General features: G+C 50.0%; 1 protein-coding gene across 1 annotated transcript in view; it reads right to left on the bottom strand.

Annotated features, from left to right (window-relative positions):
* The window catches only part of Stk24 (serine/threonine kinase 24), a 101,619-nt gene that overhangs the window by 27,342 nt on the left and 47,792 nt on the right, over positions 1-26,485 (bottom strand). Inside the window, exon 2 of the mRNA XM_051160984.1 lies at positions 24,823-25,053. Coding sequence (XP_051016941.1) covers positions 24,823-25,053 — 231 coding nt within the window. The remainder of the gene's footprint in view (positions 1-24,822; positions 25,054-26,485) is intronic.

Genomic DNA, 26,485 nt, shown 5'->3' on the forward strand with positions numbered 1-26,485 from the left:
GTTGGGACTTTACTTCTATCCAACTTTCTAGATTTAAAAAAAAAAAAAAAAAAACAGGGAGAACTGCCACTTGTCTCCAGGGAGCTCTTATACCAGGACACTGTGTTCGGGAGAGAAAGCGTGCTGGACCCCGCCTCAGGAACAGCGCAAACCAGGCCTTCTGTATCCCCTGGCACTGAGCCTGCCCGGCACTAGTGTGAGGTAAGTGTTCCCTGGTGGTCTCAAAGCAACATCTCCTTGTCAGAGCCTGGTCTACCAGAACCGAGTGAGGGGCTCTGCTTTGTCCCTGATCACTATGATGGTACCACGGACTAAAGGGGCCATTTTTATTTTCTCCGGGACAAGGGCAATTGATGTCATTTGAAGATTACTCCTGCAGAAAACAAACATGTGACTCCCACCCAGACAGCTGCAGCTGTTGCCAGGCAGTCAGGAGTATAGCTGGAGATGTGCAAATGATAAGGAATTCTCTGGAGAGGGGCTGCCTTCCAGCAGCACTTGAGAGGGTGTGGGGCCCCTGGACTCCCACACAGCACAGTAACACCAGGAGGCGGCGGCTCTGCAAGTGAAGAGGAGCAGCGAGAGCGAGCACACGGAAGGGCTGAACTTAGCCCGGTCTCCTCTCCAGGCCAGGACCGCACAGCCGTGTGGCAAGAGTGAACTGCTCTGACGCTCCAGTGCAGGCTTGGTGAGGCTTCTGCTTCCTGTCAGAAGGTCTACTCCAACTCTATCACCATAGTCACAGAGGGCAGGAGGCACCTGCACAAGGAGGAAGGTGCCCGGTATGGCTGGTCCCTAGACCTGCTGCTACCAGTCTCCACAGAGCCACGGCAACCCAGGACGCCACACAGGCACGGCAACCCAGGACTCCACACAGCCACGGCAACCCAGGGCTCCACACAGCCACAGCAACCCAGGGCTCCACACAGCCACAGCAACCCAGGGCTCCACACAGCCACAGCAACCCAGGGCTCCACACAGCCAAGGCAACCCAGGACTCCACACAGCCACGGCAACCCAGGGCTCCACACAGCCACGGCAACCCAGGGTTCCACACAGCCACAGCAACCCAGGGCTCCACACAGCCAAGGCAACCCAGGACTCCACACAGCCACAGCAACCCAGGGCTCCACACAGCCACAGCAACCCAGGGCTCCACACAGCCAAGGCAACCCAGGACTCCACACAGCCACGGCAACCCAGGGCTCCACACAGGCACGGCAACCCAGGGCTCCACACAGCCACGGCAACCCAGGGCTCCACACAGCCACAGCAACCCAGGGCTCCACACAGCCAAGGCAACCCAGGACTCCACACAGCCACGGCAACCCAGGGCTCCACACAGCCACGGCAACCCAGGGCCTACTGCACTAAAGCCCTCCGTGTTCTCAAGACCATTCTGTGTCTGCTCGCACCGATGGCCAACACGGCCGTGGACTCTGAGGAATAAGGTCCGAGTCTAACTCGTCCAGATAGTTGTTTCGCGCTCGGCCTGTGGAGAACGGGCTCCCTTTCTTAGCAAGGTCCTCACTCCACCTGATCTAGTAATCCTCGATTTCAAAAGGGGCATCACATACTCTCAAAAGAAAAATACAGGCCCGACACTTTCCTGATAAGGAACTTATAACAAACACAGGGAATTGCCAGAAGTACCCTCACAGCGCTGAGATCAAATGTGCCCTTAAGCAAATGGCCCTTAACTGTACCGGAGAGTCATGCCCTCAAACATACGATAATCAAGTACTGTTTTCTTCTTCCTGTGATAGGGCCTGTGGTATTTACTGTAATCGAGGTAGCCTTGGCCCTAGCAAATCACAACCCTCTCCCCCACTGCCCAGGGCTTATAAATCCCTGACTCACAAGTAAAGTTTGGCCTGTTTTCTCACTCCACCCCAACTGCCTCAGGCTGGTCATTCCAGGGATAGAAGGGCTCCTGAGGGACACACCAGGCTTCTAGGACTTCCCTCCGCCTGCAGGCCTGTGGGAGCAGTGCAGACCGCTGGGGAAGCAGCCCTCAAGCCTGCTTCTCACAGGATCTGCCTTTGCGCATTCGCCTGCTCCCCTGCCTGCCATGCAGGGCAGGCCTTTGGAAGGCCCGAGTTTCCACTGCCTTCTAATACTGACAATTGCACGGCCCTTTTTGCTAGTTCAGAGCATCTGTCTTTTTTCTATGCCGTGACCTCGGCAGGAAGAGCTGTAACACTCTTAGATCTTGTGGGGTTCCCGAGTCTCCACTGCCTATTGAGACCTGCAGTCTCCTTCTGAAAACAGCTAACTATAACACCCAGCACGGGAACTCATTCCCCAGGGAGTTGGAGAACCCGGCTTTGTTCCCAAGCCACAAGTCTCATCCCTAAAGCGTTCTAGCTGCCCCTGAGCAAGAATCGCTCTCATCCAGAGACTAGCTGTGCCGGGACCAACAGGCAGGATGTGGGGCTCAGATCCACCGCTGCCAGATGCGGAAATACACGTGGCTGTTCTCAAGAATTCTGTGCGACGCAGGACAACGGTGGTATGCACCTTTAATCCCAGCACCCAGGAGACAGAGGCAGGAGGATCTCTGTGAACGAGGCCAGCCTGCTCTACAGAGTGAGTTCCGGGACAGCCAGGGCTACAGAGATAGACCCTGTCTTGAAAAACCAGGGAGAGACAGAGACAGAGAGCTAGCACTATGGCCGAGAGAGAACTGCCCCTTGCCTACATCTAGGGACATTACCACTGGACAGCCCTGCATTGTCCCTCGTTCATTAGAACCTGCCTACATGTCTTCCCTCCTCTCACACTTGCAGGATTTAAATGAAATATTAAACTCCAAAGCCAGAGTTTAGTGGATAAGCAAACAACATGGACAAGTATTTGGAAGTAACCCTAAAACAGTGTGCGAAATAAAACAACCAGCCAAAAACCTAGAAAAACAGCCCGGGCCATTCAGAACTCCAAAACATGATCCACAGAGAAGTGCCACTACCACTTCCTGGCCCGTTTCGTTCTCCCAGGTGCACACATCTGGAGCATACTGTGGCACAGCTGGATGTGCAGGATAAGCCCAAATCTTGATCACAGCATGTGTCCCCAGGCAGATGTGCTCTTCCTCAGTACCAGGCTGGCCCTTCCTGAGCACCAGGCTGGCTCCTCCTGCAAACCCTTGTGTTGTGCTCGTTTTCCACAGCGCTCCTGGCTTCACAGCCACACCAGCCACTTCTGAGCGTCCTTCGTCAGGGCTCTGCTCAAAGCCTCCCACCTTCCTCCCAGGCAGCCTCTCCTAACCTGAAAGCCACAGTTTGGACTCAGCCTGATACACCCAAATTACTCACTGCGCACCATAGCCCTGCCTACTGCCAACTTTAAAGTTCGGTTATCATATCCCGCTACAGAACTTGAGAAACAAGAGCATGTGTCCTTCCTTCCTGACAGATCTCAGAGGTACTACATGCCTTTTCCCTTTATTTGACATCTGTGCTACAAAAACTCTAGTGATGCCCCACAGCAAACCAGGAATCTAAAACACAAGCCAAACCTTGTCTCAAACCATGTACTGTTTACCACAAATTACCTAGGCAAAAGGTTACTGTGTAGTTTAAATGCTGATTTCTGTAACTCCCCGCCCCCACCCATGTCTGGTTGCAAGCTTTGTTATGAGAATTTATCGTCTAAATGTTGTGTACACTCTTGTTCCTCAACTATCCCCCTGATATGTCAATAAAGCAGCTTACAGCCAATCAAGGAGCAGGGGGGGAGAATAGGGCTGGACTTCCTGCCATCCAGGGAAGGAGGAGTCAGGAGAGGAAGTAGGAGATTTGGGAGGGGGTGGGTGTGCGGAATTCAGCCACAGGTAGAGAGAGGTCCCAGAGAGATCAGAAGGAAGGAGCTGGCGATGAGGATAGCTAAAAATTAAGTAATTTATGGATTGTGGCAAAGATGGAGTCAGGATAACACAGAGGGTTAAGAACAGACTTAAACTGCTCAGATTGTGTTGGGAAGCCTTGTCTTATAGGAGTCTCAATTATTTGTGTGACAGCCAGGTTAAGAAATATGCTAAGAGAAACAAACACGTTTTATAAATATAACGTCAACAAATGGCGCCCAATGTGGTGCAGAACTTCCAGTGATCCAGCAAGAACTAGTATAGAAAGTGAAACTACAGAGCAGGTTCTTAGCTCTGTGCAACAAGAGAGGAGCTACAGCTTCTAAGGCAGGAGCTCACAGATGCCTCATTGGACAGACCCCCCCAGCCCCACCCCCCACCCCAGGGGGAGCAGCAAGGTCTCCAGCTTGCTAAAGAAAAACAAAAACGGATACAAGTCCCAGAGACGCAAAGAAAAAGGAAAAACAGTGGCTCTTTAACACAGGTAATCTTCTCAAAGCGGAACCTTCCTAGCCAAGACAGGCCCCTAAATCCCTTTGAGAGGGGACTCTGGCAGCCCTGACTCCTGCAGGCAGGAGGAGCAAACACTTTGGACAGAATAACTTCCCATAGTGAGGGAAGGGTGAGGAGGCAGACAAGATCCTCTCCCTGGAAGCAGGAGCCAAAGACAGAGAAGCCTCAAGCCTCTGAGCTGGTAAGGTGTAGAAGAGAGGTGGGTCTGAGAGAGTCAAGTCCTCAGGGCGCGGGTTAGAAATTAGGGAAGATTATTTTCTGTGTCGAAAATGGAGGAGGACACAGTGACACCGTGCTTCTGGGTTCCGTTAGAGTCTGCTCATCTCAGCTTACAAATACCTTTTCAATGATGATTTCAGGTTTGTATATCCTTGTTGGGAGAGATCAAAGTAAGACAGACTTGAAGGAAGAAGAGACTGAGAAAATAGATGCTAAATTAAAGGCCACAGAACAGAGGTTGGAGGAATCCTTAAATCACAACAGGGAACCTTCAGAGAAATCCAATCTGAACTTACAGTAACACCAAAAGAGGTAGTTCCAGACGAGGAAAGTGCACAAAAACTTGAAGAAATTGCAGAATGGCAGCTCACTGAGATGCTGGCTAGAAAGGCTTTGGCTTACAGGCCAACATGGTCAGACAGATTAACGTGTGTGTGTGTGTGTTGACAAGGTTCAATTACTAGTTGAAGGTCTATACTATGTTAAAGTAGAAATGCAGACCCTGGTAGGTGTTGCCTTGAACCGACGTCATACGGCGGCTTGTATGTTCCACCTTACAGAGATTAGGGAGCTGAAGTACCTGTGCCATGAACCCCGATTCATACTCAGGGTTCCAGCGGGCGTTTGTTTGCCTTGCATTCTGGACAGCGTGACTCTAAGGCTATACACTTGTTAGAGACGGTGCCGGTCTTGGAGATGGCTTTGAAAATTGGGGCTGATGGTGCTTCAGCCTGTATACCCACTGAGATGCAACAATTTCTTAGACATTGTAACGTAAAAGCCTGTCACAGATATAACATATAATCCTACAGGTCAAAAAATTATGACAAGATCTAATAGTCATTTTTAAAAGATGGTCATAAGGTAAAAGGGGAATATATCTCCCCCAAAATAAGATTAAATCATGATATACTCTATTTTAAATTTTTAAATGGGACAAGTAGCACAGCTGCTAATATACAGTGGATTTTAGAAAGACTGCTGAATTCGATCAGTGTATAGAGGTCCTAATTGCAAGATGGAGGACAGGAAATGTGTTGCACTGGGGAGGAGACTGTGCTCTTGTCCCAAAAGGAAACAAAAAGCTGTGTGTTCCATCCAAACTTTTGCAAATAAAATTTGACAGGCAGAGACCTCCTGAGGCTCCTGACTGCGGACAGAAGGAAAGACATCAAGACAAACAAACAGGACAAGCACCATAAATTTCTGATCCCTCCATGTGGGAACAGCTCTCAGACCGACTGAGCCACTTTCATGTCTCCAAGCAGGACTTCAGCCATGCGTAGCCGGCAAATCGTTGGGCACACATTCCTCAGGACGTATCATGCCATTCTTTTAAATGCCATGAATAAAAAATGTATCTGACAGAGATTCATCTTTAACTGAACTGTGGTAAGTGCCCAGCCCATACACATATTAATACAAAAATGTGTAATACCTTTGAAAGTTAATTATTCTGCAGAGCAAGAGGATGAGACACCAAAGCAGACAAGACAAGCAGCCCAGGTGATCCTAACTCAATGATGGCCTCAATGACAATGTTCCCCTGAAAATTTTCATCTGGGACAATTTCAAAATGGCTTCTAGATTGTCCAGCATCACAGACTATTCTAGTGAGAACTTCAGTTAAGCGCTGAACTTTCCCAGAATTCAAAGACTGGACAGCAAAAGTTTCAGCTAACTTTCTTAAGACTGGACAATGTCCCAATTTTACCGGGCACCCAAAAGAAAACTATGACCCATTCCCTTGCGGGGCGGGGGAGATGGGTTTTTTGGCCAATCTATGGATGATAGGTGTTTGCTATTGTTTAAATGGGTTGATTGTATGAATGATAAGTAAAAGTATAGATTACTGAATTTACTTTTAGGCCAAAGAACATTAGTACGCAAAAAATTTTACATTGGTAATAGATCTTTGTATATTAAGATAGATTTAAGATTTAATACACTATAGTCTCATTGTATCAGTTATTAGCTTCCTAGACCATACAAATAAGATAACTGCAACAACGTTTGGTTACAAAATGCTACGGTATTGTATCTATGTAATTCTTAAAACTACAATGTTAAGTTCTAGTTATTTTGAAAGCTACTATTAGTAACTGTCTAGGATAACTAAGAAATGTATATTAGTCAGACAATCAAACTCACAGTCAGATACTAGTTTAGTTAATTATAAAAATGTTTCCTAGGTTGACAGACAAAAAATAGCTAGAAACAAGCATCTCAGATAAGATAGACACATAGATGGTCTTCACAAACCTCAGATATCTACAGAATATGGCATTCAGAGATTGTATTAACTTAAGGCTTTTTTGACATAAGACAGGTGTCAGCACCCCATTCTACTCTGAAGAGCATCAAAGGCTTCATATGTGGCAAGCTAGCCACTGGGTGAGAAAATGTCCTTGTGTCAATTACAGACAGAATACTGTCCAAACAGGACAGACTAGATGCAGGACAATTGACTGCTGAGCTTTGCAAGGACACAGTGGGCAAGTCCTTTATAATTTCTGCTTCACAGAAAAGTGTGTCAAATATTCTGGGCCAGAAAGATGGAGATGATGCTCCAACTCTATAGAAAAAATTTAAGGCACTGTCCAAACAGCTAAATATCTCTGTAGTTTCTATATTTTTGGAAGCTGCTTGCTTGTGCTTTCTACATATTTAGGTAATATTTATTCCTTCTTAAGTCTCTGATAGGGTTGAAGACTAGATAGTTATAGTCTCACAGTTAAACTTAAATTGTTTAGGATGATAAAAATTGATAGTAAAGTACTTTATCCAAGGATTGCCAAATATACAAATATTAAGTCTTACCTAATAATTTTCATAATTGTTACATTACATACAGTTTGTTATTGTAAGAAAAGCAGCTTTTTATTAGGCTAAAAGGGGGAAAGATAGGCATAAGGTTATTGTGTATTGTAAATTCTGATTCCTGTAATTGACCCCCATGTCTGGTTGCAAGCTTTGTTCTGAGAATTTAATGTCTAATTATTGTGTAAATTCTGCTCCCCAACTGTCCCCCTGATATGTCAATAAAGCAGCTTATAGCCAACTAATAAGCAGGGGGGAGAATAGGGCTGGACTTCCTGCCAGCCAGGGGAGGAGTAGTCAGGAGAAAGTAGGAGATTGCAGGGGTGGAATTCGGCCACAGGCAGAGGTCCAAGAGAGATCAGGAGGAAGGAGCTGGAGATAAGGAAAGCTAAAAAGCAAGTAACTTGGAGATTGTGGCAAAGATGGAGTCAGGGTAAGATAGAGGGTTAAGAACAGACTTAAGCTGCTCAGATTGTGCTGTGAGGCCTTGTATTTTAAGAGTCTTGATTACTTGTGTGACAGCCAGATTAAGAAATAAGCTAAAAGAAACAAACACATTTTATAAATATAACTTCCACATTTGACAGCTTTTGAATTCCTGAGACACAGCTCAAGAGGCACACGCCCTGACATGTCAGGTCCTTGCTCAGCCTTGGAGTGGATTCTGTGGACAATCAAACCTCTATTGCCTAATCTGCTGGCCTGTTCCTCGTGTTGTTTGTCAAAAGGAAGTAGGCATCTTCTCCCTGCTCTTCAGAGTACAGGTGTGGAAATCCCAATGTGTAAAGAAGGTGGCACATGACAGGCATGAGACCATAGGGACAGATGTGTGGACTGAAGCAATTATGCCAGCAATGACCAGAAAAGGGTAGCCTCGAACAGTGGTGAGTACTGCCCACCAACCCTGGCAAACAGACTATTTATTCTGTGCCCATTTCCAGTTAAAAGTTCCTACTAAACACAGAAATAAGGTAACTATTTGCATTAGATACGATTTGCTTGGTTTTTCTTTTTAGATTGCTTATGTATTTCAGAGTCTCACTATGTAGCCCACACTAGCCTTGAGTGTGAATCCTCTTACCTTAGTCTCCCAGGTAAAAGAACTGCCAGGTGCATGGGGACCAGGAGGGGGGGGGTGTGTATGTGTGGGTGTGTGTGTGTGTGTGTGTGTACATGTATACCTATGCGTGCACATATGTATACATGGATATGGAGGGCAGAGATCTACATCCTGTGCTCTCTTTAGACCTTTTAAAAAACTTTTTATTATTTATTTACTCATTTTGTGTGTAAGCATAAACACATTTGCACCACAGATGCATGTGTCACAGGACAACATACCAGAGCTGGTTATCTCCTCCTACCAGTGTGTCCCAGGGAATGAACTCAAGCCATCAGGCTTAGCAGCAAGTGTCTCTGCTGCTCAACTATGTGGCTGGCCCTCCACTTTATTTTTGAGGCAGGGTCCCTCACTGAACCTGGACAGACTGACTGGCCAGCTCAGAGATCCTCCTTCCTCCATGACCACTCCACCTCTCCCCAGCACTACGATTACAGGTGCACAGTGCTGCACGCCCAGCTAGCCTGGCAGGTGGAGGCTAGGGGTCCTGACTCGGGTGTCAGAGCGCTTTACCAAGCCAGTCACCTGCTAACTCCCCCGTTAGATACTCTCTGAAGCAATGTTCTAAGAGGGGAGGAACTAAAGGACTCAGTGGGTTTATTGCTGTTGCTGTTGTTACAGCCTGAACAAAAGAAAGGGTAAGCTGGGGTATTCAGATGCTCAGATCAAGCCCTGTCCAACTAGTCAGCAGTGCTGCTAGGTGTGCCCTGGGGACAGTTTGACTTGCAGCCTCAGGATACAGGGCTAAGATCAAGGCGGGCCAGTTTTGTGATCTGCTGGCTTACAAGTCCTACGACAAGCTCTCAACCCTGAAGGCTGTTACTATCTAAGAAACAGTAGTATCCATCAAGCCAGAATGGGGATTCTCAAGAAAGTGCTAATGAAGTTAGGATTACAATGACCAAGGCAGAGCCAAGTGCTAGGAGCCTCCAGGAAGCCACCCATGGAGACCTGAAAGGATCAGCAAGCGCTGCCTAGCAGGAATGGGAGAGTGTTCCCTCAGACTTCCTCAGCACACCTGCGAGTCATGTCCTGGGAATACAACCAGAGAGGCCACAGCCCTGACAGCACAGGCTGTGGAGAGGTCTTGCCCAGCTTCCTCTCTGTCAGAAAATCCCACTAGCTTACCTTGAAAACAGCTTAAAATAATGACCTCATATCCTTGACATGTCCACCCTCATAAAGCTTTTATCCTTACTCCCCGTGACATGTTATAACTGCCCACACTTACACGCTGTAACGTTTCAATGTCTGGCAAATCGGTGCCACCAGGGTAGCTGGTATTTCTATCCTCTCAGACAACAGATCACTCCCTCATACCAGGGAAAAGATTCAAAACCTCCTCTGCTACCCATCTAGAAAAGTCCAGTGAACTGTGTCAGCCACAGCTCCCCTCCCATGCACTGGAGCGCTGTAGTTTCTCCTCCATCCACACCTTAGCCAAGCTCTGGCCATCACTAGTCTACTGTCTAACTATTTTTTTAAAGATTTATTTATTTTATTTATTGCGTATGAGTGCTTTATCTGCAGAAGAGGGTATCAGATTACACTATAGATGGTTCTGAGCCACCATGTGGTTGCTGGGAATTGAACTCAGGACCTCTGGAAGAGGAGGCGGCACTCTTAACCACTGAGCCATCTCTCCAGCCCCCTGTCTAACTCTCTTAAGATCTGCTTCTACACAGCATTTCCATGTGGACTGACGCATGCACCTATGTCTGCCTCCCAGAAATTTACATCAAGGAGTTGTGAACATGGCTGGACCACAGCGCAGTCTCCTGGAAAAGGAGTTAGTGCATGTGCAGTGTTGTCATCCCGCCGCCCCGCCCTGTGCTCTAAGTGTAGAGATTACCCTGCTCTCAACAGTCCCTTGGATAGAGGGGTAGCTGGTTCACTGGGGCCTGGCTCAGTCCCTCGGGCAGAGGGACAGTTGGTTCACTGGGGCCTGGCTCAGTCCCTCGGACAGAGGGGCAGCTGGTTCATTGGGGCCTGGCTCAGCAGCAGAGACAGAACACACCCACAGTGGTGGTACTTGAGAGACCGAGGCAGAAAACCCGGGGTCCAACACTTGACTGCTTTAAGGCAGGCCCAACGTGAAGCTCCCCGAGGTCTGTTAGAGATGCCGTGGCTCAAGACCTGAGGCCAAGGAGGTGCTGCGCCAGAGTGCTCCTGCCGAGAGCGCGCCCAGGGAACGGCACGTGACCCGGGAAGGTAGCAGGGAAGGGCTGTGCGGACAGGGAAGGCCTGTGGAGGGACAGAGTCACACTGCTAGCTACAAGGGCAAAGACTGGCCACCCTGAAAGGGCTAACGCACAAGACTCCCAGCTCCACGGCCAACCTACAGGGGGCGTGAACCCACCCACTCCACCCACCGTGGGAGAAACCTCAGGAATGTCTTCCCACAAACTCAGCACAAGTCCTGACAGAAAAGTTTCAGGGTGACAGTGACACTCAGAAGCCATTCAGGTACAGACTCAGCGCCTGAGACTTTTCAGGTGCGCTAACCGGCGCTCTCTCTCCCCTTAAGTAGCAAGACACTGACTCCTCCTAGTGTTCTCCCACCCAAGAAACAGCTTCATTTGCACCCTGAGGTAATTTCAGTAGTTGCTTCCTATGTAATGTTCTGTGGCCCTTTATCCTGTCTGGAGTTTGAGAGCCTGCCTCCAGGAGTCAGACGAACCTCTTTATGTCCTCCTGGAAGCTCCAACAGCAATCAATCCCAGAGCTCCACGGGGAGCTGGCTCAGGAGCCTGCGGGTATGACCTCCAGCCCCTTAGGTTACATGTACATAACGCCAGGTGCTGTGCCTGACAGCACCACAGTGGGACGTAAGCATCAGTAGCGTCACTGCAGAATCGTCACAGAACGGACACTGAAGATTAGAACAACACACGGAGAGTTTGTCTGCACGGGGTCTTTTTCTCAGGATGCCAGGGAGGATTTGAACATGTGATCCTCTTGCCAGTCTCCAATCTCGGGACTGCCAAGCAGCACCCCCCCCCCCAATGCAGCTCCTACACCTTGACCCTGCTGACCTCCAGGGGCCACCCTTCCTCACGGCACACGACCACACCCACAGCAGACGCTGTACTGAGCAGCAGCAGCACCACACAACCACACTGAAGAACACCTCAGTGAGACCCGACAACCAGCCGTGCTCCCTCCTCGCCAGGAAACAGTCAGAAGAGGCAGGCAGAGCCCAGGGGCTGCACCCAGCTCCCTCAAAGGCTCAGGGAGCAAATCCTTCGAATGAAAAATGAAGTGTGCGTAGAAAAAAACCACACTCTCTAGAATATAACCGTGGGCGTCAGTGACACCCACAGCAGGCCTGCCCCGACTCGTCGCCGGGAGTTTCTGGGGTGGTTTTCCCAGTCATTCTGGAGGCTCAATTTCTTTAGAAGTTTTCCTGGTGTTTCTGACACCCACCTAATGTCTCCAACACCATCAAAGGTCTTTTCTTGAAGCTGCTGTCGAATTCCTCAGAAACTTCAGAAATGGATCCAGGAAACTAGCCCTGACCTCCCCCTCCTGCCCCAGATGTGCCCTTTCACTGTGTGCGCCAAGCACGATTGACTGGCCTTTGCCCGCAACCTTCCTGCTCACCTGGCTTTGCTTCACTGTCCCTAAGTGGTTCTGTGGGCAAGGCCACCTCATGTTCCCTCTGCATGGCAGACAGCAGTAGGCAAGCTCAGCAAACAGCAACAAATGAGTCATGAACATGTGACCGTGGGGCAGGGCCCTGGGGGGTCATGGAGGCCTGCCTGGAGATAACTACGGGGGGAGGGGGGCTGCCCTGCGAGCCCTAGAGCGTTCTTCACACATGAAATGAAGCAAGTAAGCAAGTACCTGAGAGAAGCAACTCTTGATAAGACTGGGAGCATCTGCCCTGTGTGCTCAGTGAGGCGGGAATAGACCCCAGCTACACACACCGCAGGAGCTTTGGCCAAAAGCAAACGGCTGACCCAAGAGCTCACCATCCAGCTCACGCAGCATTTACACGGTGGTTTGCTGGGCACATCTGTAACAAGTCCAGGGGTGGGGGGTTAACCGACCAAGCGGCTAGACAGAGGAGGCAGCGAAAGGGACTGAAAAGGGGTCCCTCTTGTCAACAGCCAGGACACTGAAGCAATTTTAACTTCCTGAGCAAAGGCACAGACTTGGTTAAAACCAGAAAAGGTGATAGTATCTGTTACAAGATTATACCACATAAGAGAGAATTTGGTACAATACTAAATTCCTTTGATCACCTGGATTCATAACCGACAGCTCAGTAAAGCAGTCCACACAGCACAGGAAGGGAAGGTGAGGTCCACAGACAGTGTGGGAACGTAGGAACACACAGGAATCAGGGCCAATCCTAATCCTCTCATGCTAGCCAGAGCCTCACGAGGCCGTGTCTAAGTGAGGCTTACAAAGTAAGCCCTAAGACAGGCACAGAGTCCTGGCTGCAGAGATCAAGGAAGGCAGATCCTAACGATGGCCACCCTGAGCTAAGGGTCAAGTCTCAGGGCCAGTCTGACCTGCATGAAGAACTCAATTAATGCTGTATGAGGGAATCGGTGGCAAGTAATCTGCCAGGGTTAAAACAACTCACCATTATAAACATCTTGCAAAACAGTCTGGATAGTTTCCCAAAAGTTACTCAAGACACTCCTTTAATCCTAGCACTCAGGAGGCAAAGAGGAGCTAAGTAAGCTCTGGAGTTCAAGGCCAGCCTGGTCTACATAATAATTTCTAAGCCAGCCAGAGCCACACAGTGAAAGGCTAGCTCAAAAGAAGACAGCAGCAGCAGCGGCAACAGTTCCTCTGAAAGGCTGAGTGTTCAGTGGGACCTGATACCCAACTCTAAGGCTACAGCCAAAGGGAATGGATAGAAACAAAGTCTGCCTAAAGGACAAAATATAGACAAATGCTGACAGCAACGTTATTCCTACTTAGAAAATGGGAACCACGGAAATATCCAAAGAGAGAGAGAGACAGACAGACAGACACACACACACACACACACACACACACACACACACACACACACACACACTCTTGCATGGCTGATGGTGCTGGGGGAGGAAGTCAGGTCTCGGGGCTGAGCCTTCCTTTCTCAGTCAGCCTCTTGGAACCCATGAGGTACGGAACTCTGCTCACTACAGGCTCAAAGTGAAGAGCCAAGAACTGTGAACCAAACCTGATGCAGGAAACAGAAACAAAGCTCCCCTCACCTTAAGCTGGTTCTTGAATGCTGCACCACACCAACACAATATGACTAACACAGCCAGCAATTAAAGCTAAGTACATCTGCTCCCATCAGACGCACGGACTCTGAAATCACTACAGCAAGCAAAAGCCTGACACAAAACGCTTATGGATAGTTTCTGGTCCCGTGGCTGCTGGAGTCTGGGCTCAACTATGAGAAGTACTCAATTTCTTTCCAGAATAAAAACCATGTTCTAAATTGACTGTGGTGGCAGCTACCAAACTCTAAGCATGCACCAGAGAGTGTATGCTTTAAAGGAGCAAAACTGTGTCACACATAAATTATAGCTCAACAAAGCCAGGAAGGAAGGAAGGAAGGAAGGAAGGAAGGAAGGAAGGAAGGAAGGAAGGAAGGAAGGAAGGAAGGAAGGAAGGAAGGAAACCTTAAAGCAAGGGAAATGGGAGCGCACTGCTGGCGGGGGATCCGATGCAGGGGTCCCTCTGAACACCACTGGGTAGCGCGTGGCTGTAATGGCTCTTGTGTTGCGGCTCCACACCCAAGGTGCTCCACGGAAGCAGCACACCGCGCAGACGGTGAGCCAAGGCCTACGGCACCAGGGAACAGCAACTTCGAACCAACGTGAAGAACCGACCCACTCCTGCTAAATAGATTAACAAGAAAAATACTGACAATACCAAGTGCTGATGGGAATGCAGGGGGACACAACCACTCTGGGCAATCAAAAGAACCTAACAATGGGATTTTAATAATGCTACTTAAGGCTGTTTATGATGAGAGAAATGAAAAACTGGGGTTTATACAAAAACAGTATATGGATGTTTTTGGCAACATAGACTCATAAACATCAAGCCCACGAAAGACCCGGAGTACCCGTCAACATACGGTTATGGCAAATCTGCCGACGGTGCGCTGACACAAAGAAACTGATGGCTGGGTGTGACTAAGTCCCCCGTGCCCTGCATCAGCTGAAAGGCTGCGCTCTGTGGGGATGCTTCTTCAAGGACACTCTGGAAATAGCAGGCGGGGTCTGGTGACAGCAGACCGGACGTTCCGGTTGTCTGGAACGCCAGCGCTTTTTTTACACCCCGTTACACAGATGCTTGTGGGAATTACACACGTGTTAAAGCACATACAACTGTCTGCCACAATTTTACTGTGTGAATACTGAGGCAAATTAGGCCACAGGAAAAAATAAAATAAAACAACCCAACATACAAGGCCACGTTCTGTCTCCTACAGACACGGAGACAGAAGATCTAACATAGGTTGGTGATGACGACACCACGGACCCCGACATCTGAAAACCTTGACTTTCCTCCTCTGAGAGCTGTAAGTGGGAAATGGAGACTACAAGAATACCTGCTGACTCAGGTCACAGATGCGGCTGGGTCCCCGCAGCCTCTGGCTACAGAGGAGGCCAGCTTCAGGACTGAGTGCCATGTCATGTTCAGCTGTGGCACACTTGGGAGGCAGAGGCAGGAGGAGCGGGAGATCGAGGTCAGCCTGGGCTACACGAGGTTCTACTTCACAAACAATCACCCTGGGCTGGAGAGATGGCTCAGTGGTTAAGAGCACTGTCTGTTCTTCCAAATGTCCTGAGTTCAATTCCCAGCAACCACATGGTGGCTCACAACACCTATAATGGGACCTGGTACCCTCTTCCGGCACGGGGGCGGAATACTGTATAAATAATAAATTTTTAAAAAAGAAACATAAAGCCGGGCGTGGTGGCACACGCCTTTAATCCCAGCACTCGGGAGGCAGAGGCAGGCGGATCGCTGTGAGTTCGAGGCCAGCCTGGTCTACAAAGTGAGTCCAGGATGGCCAAGGCTACACAGAGAAACCCTGTCTCGAAAAACCAAAAAAAAAAAAAAAAAAAAAGAAACATAAAAGAAAAAACAATCCCCACACCAAAAACAAAAACATAGCTTAAAAAAAAAAGAAAGAAAGAAAGAAAAGGAAACAACAACAAAGCCTTCGGCACAGCACAGTAACCACTGCAGACAGCAAGCTTCCCAGCCATCTGGCATCAGAGAGAGGAGCTCCCTAGTGCGGTGCACACCACCAACACAGGCAGAGTCACCAGTGCCAAGGGCACAGGCCACACGCATGAAGCCACACTGTGCCGTGCACAAGCTTCCCTTGCTCAGCCCACTGGGGTCACCCTGAGCCCTCCTCTACCTGACAGACTAACGGCTGACACCCTGTCCCATCACCTCCAAATGACACCTAGACGTCCAAGCTCACGGCCTAGCGTGCAAAGGATCGGTGTGGGCCCAGGAGCTGCAGTATGGACCCATCTTGCTTTTACAGAGCACACAGCCAGTCTAGCCACGGAAATCACAGGGGCACAACCTGGGTGCTATCCGAGATTCTCTGTCTAAATATACTCTGAATCACACAGGTCCCAAACGTCAGCAGGGAAACAGTGTCTCTCTCATAATGGGCTCCTGAGACACGTGTATCCCTGCTGGGGGCAGATTCTCAACAGAAGGACTTCTGGCACGTGAGTGCTCCTGTGCTCTCAGGGTACACGAGACCATGCCAGACCTCCACTCACTAGAAGCCAGCAGCACTGACAACCAGAGGTTGGCACTTGGACCTGCAGTGGGGGGAGGGGAGGTGGGGGGTCAGTGGGAACCAAGGCAGCATGGAAGAGTGCCACAATGCTATACTCAGCACAGTTCAGTGTTTCACACAGCACCCTGGCACTGGACAGGACTGTTCCACCTGGGGGTGCTGTGACTCTCTTCGGCCCTTTAAATTTGGTGCCATGACTCCAGTCCCAATAAACACTAAATCGTCTTTCACATAATATTAAAGCAGTGCCTTATTTCTCCCACATCAATAGAAACAAGATAGGATTCTGTCTTTGAAATAAGGAAGAAAATAAAAGATAATCTGTGCTTGGGTACAAACTTTTTTATAATGTATTTGTTTTTATTTTTATGTGCGTTGGTGTTCTGCCTGCCTATGTGTCTGCGTGAGGATGTCAGATCATGGAGTGGCAGACGGGTGTGAGCTGTCCTATGGGTGCCAGGAATTGAACCCGGGTCCTCCGGAAGAACAGCCAGTGCTCTTAACCGCTGAGCCACCTCTCCATCCCCTTGACTGTCTAGGTGTAGACGTCTATACAGACCAGACACCACTGAACCAAAACGGTCTCCATAGTGAACAGCCACCACTACTCCTCAATATGCTCAAGACGGGGACAGGCACTGGCTTCCTGAAACATCACTGGAAGGAAGGTCTGAATGACGGAGAACAGCAAGGTTCGAGGAAGATCCATTTTTCACACAGTTAGACCAATTCTTCCATGAATAAAAATGATCCTTAGATTTTTAACACAATGCAGCCAAGGCCGAGAACCACAGGGTGTCCACTAGGGTGCTCCCCCAGAGACTGTTTCTTAGTCAGTTTTTACTGCTATGATAGAACACCCTAAAAGAGTAACATACAACTTACAGTCACCATCAAAGGAGGTCAGAGCAGAACTGGCAGCAGGAGCTGACGCAGAGGCCATGGAGGCTGCTGCTTACTGGCTTGCTCCTCACGCGTGCTCAGCCTACCCAGGACCAGCAGCCCTGAGGAGGCCGCACCCAACATGAGCTGCCCCTCCGCCCCCATCAAGAAAGTACCCAACTGCTCGCAGGCCAGTGTGGTAGGGGCATTTTCTCACCTGAGGTTCCCTCTCCTGCATTGATGGCTCTGGCTGTGTCAAGATCACATGAGACTAGCCAGCACAGAGGTCATGCACAGGAGCTGGGCATATTTGCTGTGCTAATTCAGAAAGTATAAGGTCAGGAAATGGCCACTGACTATGCTGGAGGGGCACAGCCCAGGCCAGGACAGACTCTGCCACCTACACTAACATCTTTCTGTCTCCTTCCTGGAGGCAGTGACTGACTTCTCATTTCATCAGAGGGAAAACTACCAAGTTCCTCTGGGGCAGGTGTGGAAAAGACAAGCCAGCAAGTCCAAAGACTACCACTGAGAAAAGCTACTCTAAAGTGAGGTGTGGACTGCACCCAGAACAGGTCCTTCCTAGAACTCACCAGGGGCCTTTTCGGTATTAATTTCTGGTGAATCTTGTTGGTAAAATGACCTGGAATCTGACGGCCAGCCTAAGTGGAGAGTTTGGGTGTGCCGTGCTGCCTTTCCCCTTGCACAGCTGCTCTGGTTTTATTCTCCACGGTGGTAAAATACCCCGACAAAGCAAACTGTAAGGAAAATGAGTTATGCAAGGCTCACGCAATCCCAGGTTCCAGTCCATCCTGCAGGGCAGTCAGGGCTGGTCACATCCGACTCCTGCTCGGCCCCTCTCTGCACCTGTCTAGGGAATGGCACTGCCCACGGTGGGATGGGTCGGCTGTGGCCCACCTGGCACGGAGAGGGAAGGAAGAGAAGGGAACTGACTCACCCTAAGCAAAAATCCCACTTTTCCCAACCCTATCTCCAAAATGTTCTAACTTTGGACAGATATTTGCTAAAATCTAGGTTAACTACACTGGTAGTAAAGAGCAGCAAGAGGATTTTACAGTCGCCCATAACCATCCAGTTAAACGGCCACAGTGTAAGGTCCTTATTTTTTAGCCTGTCCTGGACTCGCTTTGTAGACCAGGCTGGCCTCGAACTCAAAGCAATCTGCCTGCCTCTGCCTCCCGAGAGCTGGGATTAAAAGTGTGCACCACCACACCTGGCTCCAGTGTAAGGTTCTTGCACCACCAGGAGCTCATTGAAATCCAATCCAGACTCATGGTTGACACCGTTGGTGGGGCTTCCTCACACGAGACCTGGTATTCCCCGTGGCAGAGAGCTAGCTGTCCCTCCCAACACTCGCTGTACTACAGGCAAGCTTCCTCCTGCTGGCTTCCGACCTCACTGAACACTCTCCCTGCAAGTGACCCTCAGTGAAAACATACCAGAAGAGACTTAATGAAGAAAGGAAGGAACAGCCCCGCGGTCAAAGCAAGTACTTTCCCATGCTTAATTTCCACTTCATCTCTGCAACCATGAAGTACGCATCATGATTTTTTCCATTCTTCAGATGAGGAAGCAGGGATTTTTTTTTTCTTTTTAAATAAAAAATAACTAGCAGCCACACAGCAAAATGGATGACGGGTAACTCAAGCCCAGTGACATCTAACCCTATTAGTCACTATTGTCACTTTTGTCACTCCAAAGTGCTGAGATCACAACATGAAGATCTTTGCACTGACCCCAGAGAAAGCAGGAATGCTCAGCACACGGGAGAAGAGCGAAACCCTGCCCTCCAACCAGAGAGCTGAGACTGAGAAGCAGTTAGCAGCATGCTGGTCAAGCTCCTACCACCAGGACTGGGGTGGCTCGTGATCTAAGTCACTCTTATAAGCCAGAGCCCCCCCCCCCCCCCACCAAGGCCAGAGGGGATTAACAGGCCAAATGGCCCCTGTGCTGTCTGCATGACTGAGACCAGGCAGACCCTTGGCCCTGAAGCTATGCAGGTGATGTACCTCTAGACCCCATCCTCCTGGAGGAATGACGCGCTCCCTGAGCTGCAGTGTAATTGTGCTTCCATGTGCGTGGGGATTGCATTACACCAGGAACCCTTTCTCCAAATTATACTGGGCTTAAATACATGGGTAATAAGCCATCTGCTATAGACACCCCAAAGTCTGATCCAGGTTTTCACTCTCATCTCTTCGCATAGTTCACTTCTCTGTATGACACCTGCAGGGACCCCGCCTCAAAAAGCCAAATAATTGCAGAGAGAGGGAGGGAGGGAGGGAGGGAGGGAGGGAGGGAGGGAGGGAGGGAGGGGTGAGCGAGCAACTATATAGGGCCATTTTTTCTCACCGTTAACAACAAAATAGTATTACCACTTAAATTTTATTTCCTAATAATCATTTCGGTGAGCCAATGGCTCTCAAAGTTTCCAAGCCTAGGCTGATAATCATTACATTTCCACAAGAACCAAACCCTACACTCCTCTCCTTTGATGTCAGTGCAGATGTGTCCAGCAGTCAGCAGAAACAGAACAGGCCTGGAGCCAATGCCACATTCCTCAGCAAACATTTGCTTTTATGTATAAAGTTTTGGCTTCCATAAAACTCATTTCAGGAGGTTTTGCTTATTATTATTATTTTTTAACTAGTTGTCCTGTTCTAAATCTCCAGTTTTAAGGACACTAGTTTTATGAGCTCAGCGAGACGGGCCCTATCTAGGGGCTTGAACATACCCTAGGCTTTCTTAGTCATCATGATCCTGTGCTGTGTACCTCATAGCTTCCAAGCAGGGTCACATGATCCTGTGTGTGTACTGTGTACCCTCACAGCCTCCAAGCAGGGTCACATGATCCTGTGTGTGTACCCTCACAGCTTCCAAGCAGGGTCACATGATCCTGTGTGTGTACCCTCATAGCCTCCAAGCAGGGTCACATGATCCTGTGTGTGTACTGTGTACCCTCAGAGCCTCCAAGCAGGGTCACATGATCCTGTGTGTGTACCCTCATAGCCTCCAAGCAGGGTCACATGATCCTGTGTGTGTACTGTGTACCCTCAGAGCCTCCAAGCAGGGTCACATGATCCTGTGTGTGTACTGTGTACCCTCACAGCCTCCAAGCAGGGTCACATGATCCTGTGTGTGTGCTGTGTACCCTCACAGCCTCCAAGCAGGGTCACATGATCCTGTGTGTGTGCTGTGTACCCTCACAGCCTCCAAGCAGGGTCACATGATCCTGTGTGTGTGCTGTGTACCCTCACAGCCTCCAAGCAGGGTCACATGATCCTGTGTGTGTGCTGTGTACCCTCACAGCCTCCAAGCAGGGTCACATGATCCTGTGTGTGTGCTGTGTACCCTCACAGCCTCCAAGCAGGGTCACATGATCCTGTGTGTGTGCTGTGTACCCTCATAGCCTCCAAGCAGGGTCACATGATCCTGTGTGTGTACTGTGTACCCTCACAGCCTCCAAGCAGGGTCACATGATCCTGTGTGTGTACTGTGTACCCTCACAGCCTCCAAGCAGGGTCACATGATCCTGTGTGTGTGCTGTGTACCCTCACAGCCTCCAAGCAGGGTCACATGATCCTGTGTGTGTACTGTGTACCCTCACAGCCTCCAAGCAGGGTCACATGATCCTGTGTGTGTGCTGTGTACCCTCACAGCCTCCAAGCAGGGTCACATGATCCTGTACTGTGTACCCTCACAGCCTCCAAGCAGGGTCACATGATCCTGTGTGTGTACCCTCACAGCCTCCAAGCAGGGTCACATGATCCTGTGTGTGTACCCTCATAGCTTCCAAGCAGGGTCACATGATCCTGTGTGTGTACCCTCACAGCCTCCAAGCAGGGTCACATGATCCTGTGTGTGTACCCTCACAGCCTCCAAGCAGGGTCACATGATCCTGTGTGTGTACCCTCATAGCCTCCAAGCAGGGTCACATGATCCTGTGTGTGTGCTGTGTACCCTCACAGCCTCCAAGCAGGGTCACATGATCCTGTGCTGTGTACCCTCACAGCCTCCAAGCAGGGTCACATGATCCTGTGTGTGTGCTGTGTACCCTCACAGCCTCCAAGCAGGGTCACATGATCCTGTGTGTGTGCTGTGTACCCTCATAGCCTCCAAGCAGGGTCACATGATCCTGTGTGTGTACTGTGTACCCTCACAGCCTCCAAGCAGGGTCACATGATCCTGTGTGTGTACTGTGTACCCTCACAGCCTCCAAGCAGGGTCACATGATCCTGTGTGTGTGCTGTGTACCCTCACAGCCTCCAAGCAGGGTCACATGATCCTGTGTGTGTACTGTGTACCCTCACAGCCTCCAAGCAGGGTCACATGATCCTGTGTGTGTGCTGTGTACCCTCACAGCCTCCAAGCAGGGTCACATGATCCTGTACTGTGTACCCTCACAGCCTCCAAGCAGGGTCACATGATCCTGTGTGTGTACCCTCACAGCCTCCAAGCAGGGTCACATGATCCTGTGTGTGTACCCTCATAGCTTCCAAGCAGGGTCACATGATCCTGTGTGTGTACCCTCACAGCCTCCAAGCAGGGTCACATGATCCTGTGTGTGTACCCTCACAGCCTCCAAGCAGGGTCACATGATCCTGTGTGTGTACCCTCATAGCCTCCAAGCAGGGTCACATGATCCTGTGTGTGTGCTGTGTACCCTCACAGCCTCCAAGCAGGGTCACATGATCCTGTGCTGTGTACCCTCACAGCCTCCAAGCAGGGTCACATGATCCTGTGCTGTGTACCCTCACAGCTTCCAAGCAGGGTCACATGATCCTGTGCTGTGTACCCTCACAGCCTCCAAGCAGGGTCACATGATCCTGTGCTGTGTACCCTCACAGCCTCCAAGCAGGGTCACATGATCCTGTGCTGTGTACCCTCACAGCTTCCAAGCAGGGTCACATGATCCTGTGCTGTGTACCCTCACAGCCTCCAAGCAGGGTCACATGATCCTGTGTGTGTACCCTCACAGCCTCCAAGCAGGGTCACATGATCCTGTGTGTGTACTGTGTACCCTCACAGCCTCCAAGCAGGGTCACATGATCCTGTGCTGTGTACCCTCATAGCTTCCAAGCAGGGTCACATGATCCTGTGTGTGTACCCTCATAGCTTCCAAGCAGGGTCACATGATCCTGTGCTGTGTACCCTCACAGCCTCCAAGCAGGGTCACATGATCCTGTGCTGTGTACCCTCATAGCTTCCAAGCAGGGTCACATGATCCTGTGCTGTGTACCCTCACAGCCTCCAAGCAGGGTCACATGATCCTGTGCTGTGTACCCTCACAGCCTCCAAGCAGGGTCACATGATCCTGTGCTGTGTACCCTCACAGCCTCCAAGCAGGGTCACATGATCCTGTGCTGTGTACCCTCACAGCCTCCAAGCAGGGTCACATGATCCTGTGTGTGTACCCTCACAGCCTCCAAGCAGGGTCACATGATCCTGTGTGTGTACTGTGTACCCTCACAGCCTCCAAGCAGGGTCACATGATCCTGTGCTGTGTACCCTCACAGCCTCCAAGCAGGGTCACATGATCCTGTGCTGTGTACCCTCACAGCCTCCAAGCAGGGTCACATGATCCTGTGCTGTGTACCCTCATAGCTGCCAAGCAGGGTCACATGATCCTGTGCTGTGTACCCTCACAGCCTCCAAGCAGGGTCACATGATCCTGTGCTGTGTACCCTCACAGCCTCCAAGCAGGGTCACATGATCCTGTGCTGTGTACCCTCACAGCCTCCAAGCAGGGTCACATGATCCTGTGCTGTGTACCCTCACAGCCTCCAAGCAGGGTCACATGATCCTGTGTGTGTACCCTCACAGCCTCCAAGCAGGGTCACATGATCCTGTGCTGTGTACCCTCACAGCCTCCAAGCAGGGTCACATGATCCTGTGTGTGTACTGTGTACCCTCACAGCCTCCAAGCAGGGTCACATGATCCTGTGTGTGTACTGTGTACCCTCACAGCCTCCAAGCAGGGTCACATGATCCTGTGCTGTGTACCCTCACAGCCTCCAAGCAGGGTCACATGATCCTGTGTGTGCACCCTCACAGCCTCCAAGCAGGGTCACATGATCCTGTGTGTGCACCCTCACAGCCTCCAAGCAGGGTCACATGATCCTGTGCTGTGCACCCTCACAGCCTCCAAGCAGGGTCACATGATCCTGTGTGTGCACCCTCACAGCCTCCAAGCAGGGTCACATGATCCTGTGCTGTGTACCCTCACAGCTTCCAAGCAGGGTCACATGATCCTGTGCTGTGTACCCTCACAGCTTCCAAGCAGGGTCACATGATCCTGTGCTGTGCACCCTCACAGCCTCCAAGCAGGGTCACATGATCCTGTGTGTGTACTGTGTACCCTCACAGCCTCCAAGCAGGGTCACATGATCCTGTGTGTGTACTGTGTACCCTCACAGCCTCCAAGCAGGGTCACATGATCCTGTGCTGTGTACCCTCACAGCCTCCAAGCAGGGTCACATGATCCTGTGTGTGTACCCTCACAGCCTCCAAGCAGGGTCACATGATCCTGTGTGTGTACTGTGTACCCTCACAGCCTCCAAGCAGGGTCACATGATCCTGTGTGTGTACCCTCACAGCCTCCAAGCAGGGTCACATGATCCTGTGTGTGCACTGTGTACCCTCACGGCCTCCAAGCAGGGTCACATGATCCTGTGTGTGTACCCTCACAGCCTCCAAGCAGGGTCACATGATCCTGTGTGTGCACTGTGTACCCTCACAGCCTCCAAGCAGGGTCACATGATCCTGTGTGTGTACCCTCACAGCCTCCTAGCAGGGTCACATGATCCTGTGCTGTGCACCCTCACAGCCTCCAAGCAGGGTCATGATGAACAAGTTAACACAGTGGCTTTTAACCTTCCAAATGCTGTGACTCTTTAATACAGCCCCTCATGCTGTGGTGGCTCCCAGCCATAAAATTATCTGCATTGTTACTTCAAGACTGTAACTTTGCTACCATTATGAATCATAACTATCTGTGCTTTCTGATGGTCTTAGCGACCCTGTTAACAACCTATGCATTAACACAATTCGTTACCATCAGAAGAAAGGGGAAAGGCAGGGTCCACTGCAGGCTTCCACTCTTGCTGCTCCTGCCTCACGTGACTGTTCATTTACCTGGCATTCGTACAGCTCGCAGGAGGGCACGTTAACTAACCCATCAACACAATCGACTCTAGCAGCAGTAAAAGCAACACCAACTCAGACCACAGCGGATAAAACCATCAAGACACAACCGTGTTGGGACAGCAAGAGGTGCCATGGCTGCTCCCCGCTGCCCTGTGAGTCACTAGTGGCCGCTGTTGTAAATTAATTAACAGTTTCAACAAAGCCCCACTCAAGCAGCAGCTTCTCTGAAAGAGAATGTCAACACCAAGTGCTTTTTACCAAAAATAAAATCCCATGAGTAACGTTTCTGATAATAACCCCATCAAAGCCAGACTCTTCAGAACGCAAAGGTCACGCATCTCTCCTTGCTCCGAGCCTGCTGCGCCGTCATCAGAGACCTTTGTGTCGCGCTCGCGGCTCAGCCAAGCGTGGCATAATGGGAAGTGATGGTATTTTAAGCCTTACCTTCAGGTAGGATCCATAGTATTTGGTTACGTATGGACTGTCACACTGACTCAGCACTGTGATTTCTTGTTGAATGTCCTCTATCTCATCTTCAGCTTCTTCCAGATCAATGATTTTTATGGCAACCACTTTCTGAGTCCGATTGTCAATGCCTTTGAACACCTCTCCAAAGGAGCCCTTCCCAATTTTCTCTAGCTTGGTAAAAAGCTCTTCTGGGTCAGCCTTCAGGTTCTGCGGGAGAGAGGGGAGGAGACATCAGTATTCGCAGAGCCCCATCTGGCCCTCCATCCTACCTGAGCAGTGTGTGTTAACCGGGGCCTTGATGGCCCTGGTCTGCTTCCTGTCAGGGAGCCAGGCTGCTCCTCCCCTGCATGTGCAGGGTAAGCCAAGCACAGCCAACTGTGGGACAAGAACAATGAGATCAGAGAAACAAGGCTCGCAGTTTTGTATCATAAAAACAAAGCTCAAAATGTGTACTGGCTTGCATCTTTCCTCAGCGGAGGAAGGCCTGCCTGACCAGTACGTGAGCCCCTGGGTTCAACAGACAGCACAGGAAAAGGTGTGAGGTTAGTTCGCTCCAAGCAAAAGTCTGCTTTTTCTCCTCAAACCATCTCAATGTGTCCTAACTGCAGATGGGTATTTGTTAAAATCTAGGCTTAGCAGCTATCACATGACAGGGAGAGGAAGTAAAAACCATCGCCTAATTGTAGTGAGCTGTTTCAACCCTACCAAAACAGCCCTACTAGCTGTCATCTATAGCTAGCTGCCCTCACCAGACCAACAGCCAGATCCCAGGAAACAGCGACGACAGCGTTCTACTGAGCAAATACGCTGTTTTGCTCAAACAACTTTCAGAGCCTGTTAGGCTGAAGGGTGCGGCTGCACACAGTACCCAGTGCCCAAGGATGGTCAGGACATGGGGTCCTGCCCCGGGGTTTCCAGCAGGAGCAGTCACTGTCAGCGATAGAGACAGCTGGAAAGAGTCCAAGGGGCTCTGTGTCACAACAGGGAGCAGCAGGACATACATCTCAGAGCAAGCACCTGGCAGGAACAAAATGCCCAAAGCACCCCAAAACCTGCAACTCCCAAGGACATTAGGAGACCCAAGGCCAGCCTTGTGAACACACTTTCCCACAGACCACAGAAAGAGATGACCGGGATCATTAAAAGCCTATTGTGAGGGCCTGGTGAGATGGCTCAGCAGTGCATTGGTTGTTCTTCTAGAGGACCCAGGTTCAATTCCCAGGACCCACACATGTTAGCTCACAACTGTCTAGAACACTAGTTCTAGGGCACCTGCGGCACCAGACATGCACCGGGTGTGCACATATGTGTACGCAGACAAAATACCCATATTCATAAAATAAAATAAATCTTTTTTTTTTTAAGTACCCAAGGAGTCAGGCAAAGTGGTGCACACCGATAATGTAATCCCAGTACTCAGGGAGGCAGAGGCAGGTGGATCTCTATGAGTTCGAGGCCAGCCTGGTCTACAAAGCAAGTCCAGAACAGCCAAGGATATACAGAGAAACCGTGTCTCAAAAGACAAACAAATAATACCCATGGAGCCTAACCCTAACCCTAACCCTGAGTCTATTATTAATCCTTCTTCAAAGAAACTGAACTACTGGGGGTGGGACAAGACAGACAGCAAGAAGGGGGA

This window comes from Acomys russatus, chromosome 18 (assembly GCF_903995435.1).
Source record: "Acomys russatus chromosome 18, mAcoRus1.1, whole genome shotgun sequence".
NCBI lineage: Eukaryota > Metazoa > Chordata > Mammalia > Rodentia > Muridae > Acomys > Acomys russatus.